Raw genomic sequence first — 14615 nt, forward strand, 5'->3', positions numbered from 1 at the left:
CGAGGGACTCCTGGCGGGGAGTGCGGCCCCGCTGGAGAACAGCGGCGTGGGCAGAGGTCGGGGCCGGGGAGCCAGAGGTGGATTTGCGTGGGGTTTGTCTTCGTGCTCTCGAGTAAACGGAAGGGTTCCCGAGGTCTGCGCGCTCACCCTCCCCGCTGCACGCCTCTAGCTTCAGGGAAATACTGTGAGCATTAAAAACTGACTTCGGCAGCGGTCTGCAGCTACCCAGTAAAAAACGTTACAGGAGTGTGCTGTGTTTTTCCTGTCGTGGGGTTATTCTGTCTGTATCCAGCTCACGGGGGACTGCGCAAACCTTTCACTCGTTCCCGATGCTCACCGCGTTTCAGCTGTCTCACAGGTTTCACTCAGGGTTTCGCACCGTTCTTCACACTGCAGCACGCCCACAGCTGGCTTTCACCCGTTTTTTGCTGTGGTTTTCACCTCATGGTTTTCCCACAAAGCTGTAGCCCGGCCCCAGGGAGCTCAGCGGGGTTTCCAGCTCAGCGAACTTTTCGGAGAAGCTGAGCCGTTTGCCTGGCTTCGACCGACAGCTGAGAGCGCAGCGGTTTCGTACGGGTTTGTGGTGGCAAACGTCTAACTGAAGGCCCGTCTGAGCCTGGAGATAACGAGGCTTCTGATGATTGTTCTGCAATTCCAATGCCTCACGCTGATGGCATCCACAGGTTTTAATCACCTCCTGGGTTCTACCATTTTGTGACACCAATAATTAACAGTAGCAGCAAAACCTGCAGTTCTGACACTTGTGTGCAAGTCGGGGGGGGGGGGGATATATATACACGTAACTGAAGAAAAACATTCTTTTTTCTTTAGACATTATTTTGTTCCATTTTATACCAACGTACTTGGACTGAGTACACTATGATTTATAGTGCTGCGACGGGAAATGCAGTGCTCAGCTGGCATTGCAGCGTAATTGCTTGATAACCATGGTAGAACAAATTTGTTCAATCGAAAAGTAAATGCGTGGTATGCTACTTATCATCCCATTAGCTTCGTAGCTTATGTATATACTAATTACACTGTATTTAGGCTGTGGGCATTCATTTTTTGTTGCATATGCTTCGTAAAAAAGAATCCTGTGGAGAAAATGTTAAGTGTGTGGTTACGCTTGAGTCACACTTTGGACATCATGACATGGCAGAATTTCTGTAGTGACAACACCACCACAGAGAACAGTTGGATTTCCTAAGTTGCTGTTTAACAGGGCAGGCTGTGACTGTCCAAGACTGTTCTGCAGTCCCTTAAATGTACCAGGGAGCCCACAAACGGCAGCGGGACTGACGATGGAAAATAAGGGGCTGCAGGAAGCTGTCTTATTTTTCAGTCACTGCTGACAGAAGGGAGCAATGTCATAGGAGTTCTGATAACATTTACAATATTAAACAAATCTGGACATTGTTTAGAAATTTATTAGCAATTTTAAAATAACATCATTCCTTAGATAAAAATGCAATCTTACAGGAATATACATTTGTCCCACACAGAGATGACCCTATAGCTCACTGGCGGGCCATTCGCGCTAACTTTCCTCTGTTGATTTTAAAACGTGCGAGAGGGCAAGACGGACTCTGGCACTGATGACAGGCTTACATGACGGTTACAAACTGTACAGCATTATTTACAAAAGCATTTCTGTGGGTTCATGAAAACTAGATATAAAATTGTGGAAGGAGGTAAAGAATTGAGACGGGGAAGGGCTTGGGTAGAGGTGCAAGGAAGGGCTGGGAGGGTGGGCAGGGAGTGTAGGGAAGAGTGGGAGAGGAGGTTTATATCTGGACTGATTTATACTTGAGAGAGTTCATTTTACAGCTCTGGGCAATTCAAATGAAGGCAAAACACTTATATTTATCAACATTTATAGCTGATGATCAGAGCAGGAAATGGTGCTCCAGGGCCTGAACTTAAGAGGTGCTGAGAAACCCCATCTTCCCTGAAGTCACTGGGAGACACAGGTATGCAGTACCTTGCCAGGCCAGACCCAAACCATGGAGACGCAGGCCAGATACAGCACCTCCCCAGGCGTTAAAGAGTTTTGATCCTGCAGTGCTCAGTCATTGGCACTGATGTGAATTCAGACTGAGTGAGAGATCAGCTCCTAAATTACACTTTCACTCCTGAAACTGGACTAGATTCCAACCACTTCTTGCCAGAATTCACCCAAAGCAACTTATCCCTTGCTCTACCAAGCGGTAATTGTTTGGAGGGAGATTTCATCATTCAGAATTGATTTTTAAGGCAGTTTTAAAAGTATCTCCCCCTTTTTTTGTGTGTGATGCAGCAATGTTTGTCAAAGAAATATTTACAATCTCACTCCTCCTCCTCTGAAATCTTTCCACATTCAAACTGTCAAGACTGAATAAGCCTGAACCAATCACTTCTATGAGCAATCATAAAGTTGATGATGTTTAGGTAGTATTGGCTGCCAGTCTACCTAGGTGCTTGAGATGGGAGGAGACTGGCTTAGGATGCTTAAAATATCAAAAGCATTACAGCCTGTTTGGGAAAGAGCGTGCGTTTTGCCTGGCTGGGCAAAATGCAAAATGCAACAGAAAAACACGGGTATTTCATCGTCTGAACGATGAGGCTAACAAATGGTGTCTCTGTGGGTCTGTCTTGAATAGGAAAATGCTTTGGAAAGAGGCCATTCAAACACTGGCAGAAAAATCTGTTGCTGGGTGGAGTGATGCCTGCTCTCGCCTGGGCTTGCCCCCACCCTGCTGGGCCTGGGATGCAGCCGCTAACCCTGGCCTAACATGGGGGCTGGCCAGAGTGCTGTGGACTTCAGGCTGTAGGAGTGGAGGCTATCTGGCTGATGTGGGGTAGAAAAACAACAGCATGGGAGCATGGAGATGAGCTCCTGATGGTGCCTAACTAAGCCCTTGGTAATGTTAATGAAGATTCCCTTATTACATCAGTCATTGGTGCTGCTCCTTTCAATTAGCCCTTTAGAAAGGGACTTGATTAAGTTGCCTAATTGTCTCCTGCCACCTGAGATCTCTGCCATCCGTGTGGGGCTGATAGCTGTGACACCAGCCCTTCGGAAGAGTTGTGTCTTTCCAGACCAGCGGCTGCAGGCCGGGCAGAGTACTGTAGGGTATCTCAGGTGGCAGTAGATGCCAACATTTAGGCAACTGAGTCGAGCCCTGTGCCCCTAAAGAAGGCCTGTTTTTTACGCTCAAGTGTTAACAGTTAAGTCAAGTCCCCCATATGAGGCAGGGGAAGGATGGAGGATTTAACTAGAACACTAAAGTTTGTAGCAGAAGAGGGTTTTTTTCTATTCCAGTGTGATGCTACTGACTTCTCTGAAAGCAATTGTAGCCCAGTCTGTCTTCAGTACAGGACATATCTCTCAGTTGTGCTTCTGCCCTCATCTGCCCTATCTCAGGGAGCTGTAGCAGCAAGGCCATAGTGGTTTCAGCTATCCAGAAACAAAGCAACAACAGAGAGCAAAGCTCCATGGACTGAGATCCTATTGGAAACCTTCTGGGTCCTTGGGCTTGCTAATCCAGAATAAAACTTTTTAAACTTTGCAACAATCAAAAGAGGAAAAGAAGAAACCCTGTGCAGCTATTGACACTTATATTTCTTAGACTTCTTTGGAGAAGAAAATAAATGGAGGAAAGATATAATCAAATTTTTTGGGGGGCCTAGTACTGTTTTCCACATTCTTTGCATCAATACAACTTCCTTGGCCTCTTAGTGCCCTCCAGCATTGCGCTAGCAAGATGGGAACTGGGGCTTCTGATGGCCTGGAATATTTTCTTTATATGCACTGCAGTTTTCATTATGGGAACTGGGAAAAAGCTCATAGCTACCAGAAGCCCCCAGCTGGATTCTACTTAATTTTATCAACTTTGTTGTGCTCCAAATTCCCCATTCAGTGTTCCTCTCCAACCCCCGCCGCCCCTGCCACAAGGACAGTCACAACGGGACCGTGCATGTGTCTTAGGATACTTAGGATACTGAGTATCCTAAGTACGGTACGGTACTAAGCATCCCGGTACGGTTGCTTTGCTTCAGCTCACTGGACCAATGGGCTGGAGTTCTCATCTACACGTACGAAGCAACCCCTCCAAATGACACAGGTGAACAACCCCAAGGCCTTGCAGCGCTGTCACCTCATACGATTGTGTCTGTGTGCAAACGCGCATACATTTCATACAGCAATCTGAAACTATCAGGCAGAAACGACACAGGAGCCTGGCTGAGACCCATACAACTGTTATATTGGCGTCAGTCTAAAGAAAGCAATGATACATTGCTTTGGAAATTATCAAGAAATGTAAAAAATGCATTTGCCCTTTTTTTTGTTGTTGTCGTCATCATTGTCGTAGTCATCAGGGGCAGGGTTCTGAGTCAGAAAACAAAGCAGAAATAGATGCAATTCTGTACATGGCGCCTCTCTGGCTGTCCCTCCGTGCTGGGGTGTGGTGGGCAGGGTAATAAAACAGGCGGGACCCCTGCAGTAGCAGCAGCATCTACACCATCATCGTTCACATGTCCAGCTGAAGAGGCAGATGATGCAGAAAAGGTCTGTGGATAATGAAACTCCAGCTCTGGATCATGAGTTCCACTTTCTTCCCCGTCACGTCAGCCACACAGAAATAAGGAAGAAAAAAAGAAACGCACCCGGTGCGGCTGGCCCAGTACTGCCTGGAATAATGAGCAGGAGTGATACAGGGAGGAGGTTTGTTGTTTTATAAGAAACTTCTTTAGTCTGCAAGTCAGAGATGCTCAGTGGCAAACAGCAGATTGCTCTCCCCCATTCTTTCCTTTCCTTCCATGCCACTCTTCAGCCATCAGATCCTTCAGAGCTTCCATCCACAGCACAGTGATTGTACCCACCATCTACTCCAATACACAGGGAAAGAAGGACACTCCAGGAACTAAATCTGCCCCCGCCTTCCCACCGTCCCCCAGACTCTACCTCACCTGAAGGAGGCAGTAGCTCTTTGCTCAGGCCTGTCACAATGTGCACATTGGAAGTACCTCAAATGAAAAAAAATATACAACACCCTCCCCAGAAAGAGAAATTTGCACAGCTGGCACCAGCAATTACTAAATTTAACACCTGCCCTTCAAACCGCAAAAGTCATCTGCATTCTCTGCTAGCCATGTGTTTTCCACTCTGCAGGACCTGAGGGGTCTTCCAGCAGGGAGCGGAGTTTCCCCCGGCCATTGTAGGCTCTGACCCCTGAGGGAGTCACAGCTCTCACTGGGAATGCGTGGGGCATAATCCATTCCATCATTTTCCTTCCCGTCAAGAAAAATCCTAAAAGATGACGCAGGCTGTCAAGCATCCAAAATGCCCATTGCCACTACTAATTTAGATCAGTACTTTGTTTCTCAGGAGCAGAGAACACCTCTGTCTCCCACCGGGAGGGTCAGATGGACTTTCTAGTGGAAGAAAATGAGATAGGGAGCCCTTACAGTGACTTCATTTTCAGAAACAGCCAGGCACAGCATTATTTCCTTTCAAGTAGCTTTGGAGCACATCAGCACTAGCAGCAGCAAACTCCCCAAGGGAGATACGTTTGTGTGCCCATCTCCATACAGGCAGGAGGGATGGAAAGGGTGAGACTGACAGACATCGGCTGGTTACTTTCTCCAGGGAAGTGTTGAATTAGGACTTTGATGCCAGGTGGTTGCATAAATGGATTTGTATTTCTCTAGTTTAAAAGGATGTGGGTTTTTTCAAGGTCTCTTGAGCTGCTACTGGCCAGTTCAAAATGACACTGAAAAAAGTGCACTGTCAAAAGTACCCTTTGCTATTTCTGCCTTATGCCGCAGAGAATCAAAAAGAAAAACAAGGGCATTACAAAAAGAATGTAATCAACATGTACAATAAATTATGTTCTCGGACATCTGCAGAAGCTCAAGATTTGAATGAAAGTTTAGCTCTGAGTCAGATCACACCTCCTAGCTCAGCACTGATGTGCAAGTTTGTGAACCGTCTTGAGAAGGGAGAAAAAACTGCAGTAGTCTAGACAAAAATCAGTTGCATAATCTAACAATACCTGCCTGGTTTTTCAGCCTCTCTCACAGGTTAGGGCCAAGTATTGGTGTGAGGAAAGCCAAGAGGGGTTCACACTCACTAGTAGGGAAATATGGCTAGGACATGCTGTGCTGTCAGATGTTTTGTGACTTAGAATCTGATCCATCCACTAAAGTCTAGGAAGAGGGATAAGACTGTGCATAAGAACATAAAAAAGTCACTTAACATCTGCATCTGGACCAGACTGCAGCAATTCTCCTAAGCAACATTCCAGAGCTCTCTCCCTCACTTGCCCTCTGCTTTCAGTCCAGACCAGAGTTAAGACTACTTTGTTAACAATTCTGCCTCTGGCATTTGCTTATCCCAGGACCCTGCTATAATTGATCAGGGTTAGCTATTTAATAAAAGAAATTTGAAAGCAGATTTTTTCCCCCTGCTGCTTGAATTGCTGGTGCCAGCTGAATATGTAGGATGGATCTGCCAAATCAGCTTGAGGGTCTTGCCACTCTCCATCGGGACAAGACCTTTGGAGAAACTGAGCAAAAGGAAAGAGAACAAAGCCTGAATAAAATGCCCCAGTCTCGGGAAGAAAGATTCTCTACCAATAAAGTCATCGTGCATGTTTAAAGGGAGTGAGGAAGAAGGAAAATGAACACAAGATATGCAAAATCAGTAACGTTCAACCTGTCAGTGGATTGCAGAAGAGTTACTTACACCAGGTACACTTTGTTCATTGTACAAATTAAAAAAGGAAAAAAACCAGTACCCCTTTCCCCAACCACACGTAGAAAAGCACTTAAAAGTTCAAAGGTAAAGCTTGGCACATTCCAAATACGAAATGATTCACTTGACATGCAGCAAAATATACAAGAAGTGATTCTTTTTTTTTCTTTTTTTTTTTAAACAAACTTAATTTGATTCATTATCTTTGCTTGGCACAATTGCAATTCATTTTAAAAAAATATTTGAAAAATACTGAAACTGACCTGAATTCAAGTATAACGGTTTCTTCAACAGAAACATTATCAATGCAATAAAACATCACACGGAATATATTGAAGCGTAACGCCTTCTGTTTTTTTTGTTTGTTTGTTTGTTTGTTTCCCCCCACCCCCGCAATTTTTTTTCTATACAGTTTTAATGCCAACACAACTTACAATTGTATTTTAAAATTAATATTATTGCATTGTTTTTGCATATCTTGTGGAACAGAAAATGCAAAGAGTTACTGATTCCCCTTTCAAAAGCAGAGACAGTGGTTTGTTTTTGCATTCAAATGGCCCCAGATACAGATCTCCTGCAGCTCAAACCAGGATGTGGAGAACTGCATGCACTTACACACGCACACACACGCGCGCACGCACACTCGCTTGGTATTGCTCCCACACTCACAGATATACTTAGCACTAAAAAGAACCCAAATCAATCACTCAAATGTGCAAGACTATATCAAGTGCATTGCCTACTATCTTTAAATTATAAAACAACAACAAAAAAAGGAGGTTTCAATTACTAGCAAATAAAATTACAAATTCTTGGTGTACATAATGGCTGGTAAAACTCGTCTATCATTATACTTCTACCAAATTTCAATGGAGAAAAAAACCCGAGTTTAAATAATACATGATCAAACCAATTTAACATTTGCAAAGGTGAAAATAAACCAAAACAAAAAGGTAGGTGATTACAAAACGTTGTAAACACTCCCTTCTCCCTCCAAAAAAAAAAAAAAAAAAAAAAAAAAAAATTAGTCAAAATAAAAACTGCAACATGCTTTCAAGAAAATATCAAACTGCAAAACAAGGAGAGATCTCCGCCAGCCCAGCGCCTCCTCAGCAGCGCGGGGCGGGTTGGCTCAGCCCCGCCGCGGAGCCGGCCCCCCGCTCTCCCACTGGCTGGCGCGGCTGGCTGTCTGAGCTCCGATTGGCCGGCAGAAGACTGCCTAAGCTCGGATTGGCTGGCAAGTGGCTGCTCGAGCTCTGACTGGTTGGCAGGAGTGGCTGCCTGAGCTTGGATTGGTCGGCAGAGACCGCTGCCGGGCAGTCTGGGCAGGGTTGGGCTGCGCTGCCGGCTGCCCCTCGGGCGCCCGCGGCCTTCTTCTGCTTCCTCCTCCCCTTCGCGGTACGGGAATCCACAGCAGAAGAAGTCCTCCTCTCCTTCCGAATCAAAGGGCCTTGGCTTTATGGAGACGGTGAGGCTCATACAGAATATGTGCAAAATGATTTTTACAAGCAAAGTTGAAAGACACCCGTTTGGCGCAGGGTCCTTTTGGCTAGGGCCATCCACAGGAAGCTGAGGTTCCCCTTCACGCTTGGGAGGCAGTCGTCGTTCCTTGTGCAGGGACCGAAAAAAAAGAGGGAGCTGGCTCTCCTCCTCTTCCTCCTCCTCCTCCTCCTCACTCTTGCTTCATGGACACGTGCCGGGGTTATATCCGCTCCTGAAAAGCTTTCTTACACCACCCAACTCTGCGACTCGTCCCAACAGAAATGAATGAAGAACGCTGTTCCGGTTACTCCAGGTCACGAGAACAGTGAGGCACTTCTGAAACAAACCCATTAGGAACATTGAAACAAATAAAAAACCAGCATCGCTTCCAGCCCTGGCAACTACAGGCTGCTGATATAAATCCTGCTGTCCTTGAGCTCCTCCTGACTTTTTCTACAATCCGGGTTCTGCACCTCTTCCTCTTCCTCTCCTGCACTGTCCTGCCCTGGGTCCCTGCAGTTAACAAAAGGCAAGAGGTTGCCATTGGGGCTCTGCTTGCTGTTACCATTGAGAATGTTGTCTGCTGCATTTTCCATCTCTTCTATCGTCATGTCACAGGCATCTGCGAGCTCCTGGGTTGTGACCTCAATGAACTTTGGATCTTGAGCAAACTGCATCAGTCCTTCCGAAATCAAGACCTTCAAAAGCAGGTAGGGAACCAGAGACAAAGACATACGTTAGTACCCTGCATCATCAACCCTGTCGCACCCCTAATGCAACCCTCGTTACGGCTGTATTTTCCCTAGCGGTCCTTCTCCTCCCATTCACGCTGCTAATCCCTGCTTGGAGACGGGCTCGCCTGCTCTTAGCATTGTGGGCAGCAATATATCTGTTGCCCTGCTCTTCTGAGGGCCGCACTTCTAGTTGGCCTTGCCACTGCTCATGTCCTTCGCGACTCTGCAGTCTTACCGCTTCAACCAGGCTGCCAGCGCTGCCGTGAAACTGCCTGCTGCTCCCTCCGGTCTGGCTGGGGACGGTGAGGGAGACCGGTCTGGCTCTCCTTGGGCTGCTGCAGCCAGTGTTGTCAGGGTACCGAGAGCCGCAGTGTACTGACGGGAAGCTGCTGTTGAGCTTCTCACTGGACTCTGCCCCGTCGAGACGCAGAGTTGGGATGGTCTGTTGCGGCCAGCCACGGCTGCAGGGTGTAGCGGGGGGTGTAGCACACAGCCGAGAGAACATGGTGGGGGAATGGCTTCGCTGGAGTAGGGGACTCAGGCCGGCCACCGCTAACGCCTGTGGACAGAAGAGGAACAAGACGAGTGAGAGCTTGCTCTTAGCAGCAGGGCCGGCACAAGGAGTTTCTGGAGAAACTACCCGAGAAAGGCCCGGAGGTTCTCGAGGCTCATGAAGACAGCTGCCAGCTCCTGGAACAGTTTGGATGTTTCCTGCAAACTCATTTTGCAAGCTTTCCTTTAAATGGTGTATCCTGAGCTAGTGCCAAGCACCGGACTGCAAACTTGCATGACTGCAGTTCTTCAGCCTTGGAACCACTGCACTGACAGGAGAGATGCAGCCCCACTCCCCACAGCCTTGCCAGAAACACCACCACTTCTCCGGTGGGTGAGACAGCAATTCATTTTCCCACCACTGCCACCGCCCACACCGCTAGCATTTACTGCCAATTGCTGAGTTTTCTGTAAGAGTCCACTGTGGCACATGAATAGATACCAGATGTGAATTTTAGATGTGTCTGCAGTTGGCAATAACTATAAATCCACCACTGGATCTGCTGTTGGTGGGAGGATCAATATCTGATGATTATACTTCAAGCCATCCAGTCCTTCCTGTAATCATATACACAATCTCTGAGTCATCCAGCCTCCTTTTGTAACAAATTTCTCAAGAAGCCCCTTGTTGCACAGGGCCTTGTTCACGGTGACTGCTGCCTTGTTCTGTAAGCAATGCTGTTAGAGTCATAAACTCATCTCACAGAACTCACTGCTGCCTAGTATAAGCAAATAAATAAATGCATAGAAAATACAAAAGCAGGTGGGTTATGTTGCAGAGAATCCTCTTGTCTGGGCTAGGGTTAGTCTCACCCAGCTTCACCTATCTGAAGGCTATATATTTAGTCCAAGCTAACTGTGTAGAGAGACACCAGCAAGCCTCCTGCCTCTTTTCGATACCTTCCTGAAAATGCTATCTGGAGGGCGAGACTTAGACAAGACTTATACTTGCCCTTTGGCAATGATCTTTCTCTCTGTTGACCACAGTGGGACTGAACTGACCAGTTTAAACTAGAGAGCTAACTTTAAGATATCTCAAGTTAAGTGAAGCTCAGTCCATCTGCCACTGAAATCCTTGGGAGCTGATAACCATGCTAGGCTAATGATTTCAGTGACAGATGAACAAAAGAATTAGTCACCTACAAGGTTCAAGATATTTCAGTGAGGAAGAAAGCCCTTAAAAATTCATCTGTATAAGTCATGTCCTGCAGGCTATGATGGCCTCAGCACATCCCTTAAACTGCTAGGACTTCGAGGAGAGTCCTAGATCTGTCAGGCAGGACAACTGAGCCATTTTTCAGCTTGTTGTCGGAAACATATACAAGGTGTTTTATCCAAAATATAAGGTTCTGAGGAAGTTGAAAGAAGTTCTTAGGGACTGCTTTGAGCTTCAGCTGCCTATATTTACATATCATGATGTATGAGTATTTTGTGAGAATAGCCCTTCAAGCATTCATGAGCAACCGAATCCGGTGCGCTTAGCAGAGGCAACCTTTCCACTTTATGTTCTTATTTTAAGCACTGTTGTAGCCTAACATTTTTGTAAACATAAGAACACTGCTGACTGTTGTCAGCTGGAGGCCAGATGCCTATGTCGGGGTAACCCTTCAGTCTGGCTGAGTGACACTGGGGTGGGCAGAACCCCATCCCTCTAGGTTTGGAGCCGCATGGTGGGATGAGGAAGGGTGAAGTAGCTCCATCCTCTTTGTACAGGTTAGAGGGAGGTGATTCTGCCAGCCGGGTGGGCTGAGAGGGTTGGGAGCATATGTGCCCTCTGCCTGGCCTGCCGTGGGAGGGCAGGAAGTCTCCCGAGGGCTGCTGATGCTGTGGGGAGCGTGGGAAGCTCTTTCCGACCCACTCCTCCCTGCCCCAACACATCTGCTGGTTGTCCCTGCCACAGCTGTAATTCTCTGCAGACCACTGCTTTCTGGAACTTGATCCTTAAAGGATAACTGGCTAGGAGTGGAGGCAAGGAAAGCCAGGGAGCCTCAAGTGTGCTTATCTCTCACTCCTCTGCTCTGAATTCTTACTCCTCCCAACCCTGCCGTGTGGAGTTTTCTGCCCCTGTGACAGCCTAAGGAGCTGGGAAGGCCGTTCTGCCCTGCCCTGGGGACTGCGCAGAGCAGGATGCCCCACTTGCAAGGCTGGCACTACCATCTGCGCATGTTTCTTTTATGGTGACAAAAAGTGGCATCATCAAACTGAAAGACACAAATCTACTTTGGACTACGACAGCTGGCTAATCATCTAGGTACGTGCCTGAGCATACATTTTCTAGGCTGCTGAATGCAGTTACAAAGGGCTTAAGAAGCTGATTAATTACATGTAATCAGTTTATGTTTTAAAATGATTAATTACAGTTACTGGTTACCTTTAATTAATATGAAAGTAGACCCTGCACATTTTATTTGTGTGCATACTACCATCAAGCCAGTGTAATTGCACTGCAGCATGCAATTTGGGTAATTATTTTTGTCTTTCAGCTAGTTTTTTTATTTTACTTTTTCATGGACATCAGAAAATGATAACTCTGCAGACTGCAAAGGACACGTTCCCGTAGCATTCTTCTGGGAATGATAAAAATCCTCGAAGCAGGAATGAGTATGATGGCAAATACAATTCTAAAAATTGGACCTTTGATATGGGTGAGAAACTGTCCCAAATGGTTTTTAAAAAGTGCGTTGGGATACAATGTGGGGGCACTGCAGATGGTAGGGTCTCAGTTACATTGCTGGAGCCTTTGTGGTTGTTAATGCTTACCTGATGATGTACCAGATGCAAAGGCAGAACTGTCTTCTGTGAGACATCTACGCCCTGGTTTTTCTGTCTTTTCAGACATTCTAAGTGAAAAGATGCTCTTCGACCTGAAAAGCAATCACACACAACTGTGTCCATCACTCATAATACACTAGAGGTAATCTGTTTTCAATTTCTTTTAGTGCAGTCCCACTGGAGATACAGCAAAGACTCCCACATTTTAGGCTCTGTCCACTTTCCCTCAACACCTTGCCCTTTTTTCCAAAAAGCAATCAAGCATCATTGACCAACCAGCACTAGCTTCCAAGCAAGCTGCAAGATAAAATTCTGTATGATGATTTTTATTTTTCCTCTTTTAAAAAAACTGTCCTAGTGGATACCATGCAGCTGATTTCCCTCCTAAGCAGTCGAAGTGTTCTCAGACCTCTCTGGTTCAGGTAAAGCCCTCAGTGGGACCAATGATGGCAGCTGAGGCTCTGCTGCTGTGCCTGGCTGTACACAATGTGCAGAAGGGGCCGTCAGGCTGCTCAGGTGACATCAGCCTCCTGCTTGCATGTGATCTGTGTCCCTTAGCTGCCAGACATACCACAGTTTATGAGGCTGTGTCTATAGCAAGGTCAAGTGGAAGTGAACTTATCAATAGTTGAATTCACTGGTGAATGGAAGGCTGCTTATATAGACATGAAGCATTTCCAAAATTTGGAAAGAAGAGAAGAAAAAAAAAAAGCTTTTTTTTTTTCTTATATAAATATGGAACTTTAGGTGGAACTACTGAAACAGTCTCATTGTTTACTTGCTATAAAATTGAACTTTACTTCTGTAAATATGAGAAAGGTACTCCCTATGAAGGAATTTAAAAGTACAGTGAAGTATGTTTATGAACAAGTACACAGGCTCTACTTCTGAAGAATGGCAACTAAATCCAGTATTAAAGATAGAGCTGCATGGCACACTAAAATATTTTGTGGACTTCTTGTTCCTGTTGACATTTTTCTAAAGAAGGAAAGAAAATAAGAACTCTGAAAATAGTAAGCATCTATAATATTGATTTGCTGAGAAAAGGCCCTCTCGGGGGTTGGAGGAAACATGTGTTATAACCCAGAGAATGAATGCTACAATGCAGATAAAAAGTATTTCCTCTTTCCAGGGAAAAAAAACCAAACAGTAAAATGAGTATGACATCACTGTATAAATATTCACTAGAATGTAGCTAATGAAGCATTGTATCAAGGACTGACTGCAAATTTGGCCTTACAGATAGTTATAGGAATTTTCATCACCTAATATTTTAAGATTTGAAATAAAGTAAATGCTTTTAAAATACTCAATTGTACAAGCATCCTGAAGGATTTGAGTGAACACTCAGTAGCCTCACTTTAAACATTACACCACCTAGTCTGTCACTTCTATTTTGTAAGAATGTATTTTATATACAGGATTCTTCTTAGTTTCTCCCCCAAATGTCCTTTTCCTCCACACCAATACTCAGGAAAAAGCCTGAAAAATATTCTACATAAAAGAGTTCATCTTCTTCCAGACTGTCATATTTGTCCTGATACTTCCATAAAATCTTATGATTTGTGGATTTCACCTGAGCAGAGTCTGCATGCTCAAGCACTTGAAAATCTCTAGGCACTGAAATTCTGAAATTCACTGTTTCCCTTGTAGCTGACAAGACACAACCTCTCCTTTTTACCTGCTGAGTACACACAGAACAGAACACCATATACTCAAGGCTAGCCCATTTGGTGACTCCGTGGTGATTGTTTGGAGAGCCTACAGTGCTCTAATGAACTCCCCTAATTCACAGGCTGGCTTAATCAAACAGATCACATGGACTATCCAAACAGCCACAGATTCATCTACTGACTGAGCATAAAGTCAGTAGAGTCATGTGCGTGGTCAGGATCGTATGCACGCCATGGGATTCCTGGTCTCATGGGCTAAATGCAGCCAACAGCAACACCCCTGTCCACACACGCTCGATTCTTCCAGCAAGACATGAGAACTCAGTTGAGGTAGAGGAAAGCACAGCCTGCACGTCATGCTGGGAGGTTACCTAGCGCTGAGGAGCACAGAAACCCTTTCTTCGGAGAGTGCCGGGTGTCCTCTCCTTTGTTGTTTTCTGGTGGAGTAAGTTGTCTGTTTTCATCATCTTGGTATGCAAGCCTGGAAAGGAGAACAGAGAGATTCTAGAAAAGCAGCTGATATTGGACAGAATAACCCCTCTTCCAGCAGGGAAGCCAGGAAGTTCATGCTATCAAATGGATGCAATAGCGAGCTAGCTTTGAGCTATAACTGGTTCAGGAGCAGTAACAAGAGACCATGAGACAGAGAATGCTCTAAAGATG

At 45.7% G+C, this 14615-nt stretch overlaps 1 protein-coding gene and 1 long non-coding RNA gene across 3 annotated transcripts in view; one reads left to right on the plus strand and one right to left on the minus strand.

Moving 5' to 3' along the window:
• Positions 1 to 1414: 1414 nt before the first annotated feature.
• The window catches only part of CACNA1C (calcium voltage-gated channel subunit alpha1 C), a 492824-nt gene continuing 479623 nt past the window's right edge, over positions 1415 to 14615 (minus strand). For both annotated transcript variants that reach the window (XM_049822254.1, XM_049822255.1), the window contains 4 exons: positions 14324 to 14433; positions 12268 to 12371; positions 9191 to 9514; positions 1415 to 8919 (listed from right to left, as the gene is read on the minus strand). In XM_049822254.1, the coding sequence (XP_049678211.1) occupies positions 8623 to 8919; positions 9191 to 9514; positions 12268 to 12371; positions 14324 to 14433 (835 nt within the window). In that variant the 3' untranslated portion in view covers positions 1415 to 8622. The remainder of the gene's footprint in view (positions 8920 to 9190; positions 9515 to 12267; positions 12372 to 14323; positions 14434 to 14615) is intronic.
• Positions 8119 to 14615, plus strand: part of LOC126047934 (uncharacterized) — a 44293-nt gene continuing 37796 nt past the window's right edge. The window contains exons 1-2 of the long non-coding RNA XR_007508735.1: positions 8119 to 8207; positions 8840 to 8931. This is a non-coding gene — a long non-coding RNA (uncharacterized LOC126047934). The remainder of the gene's footprint in view (positions 8208 to 8839; positions 8932 to 14615) is intronic.

The sequence above is a fragment of the Accipiter gentilis genome, chromosome 18 (assembly GCF_929443795.1).
Source record: "Accipiter gentilis chromosome 18, bAccGen1.1, whole genome shotgun sequence".
Lineage (NCBI taxonomy): Eukaryota > Metazoa > Chordata > Aves > Accipitriformes > Accipitridae > Astur > Astur gentilis.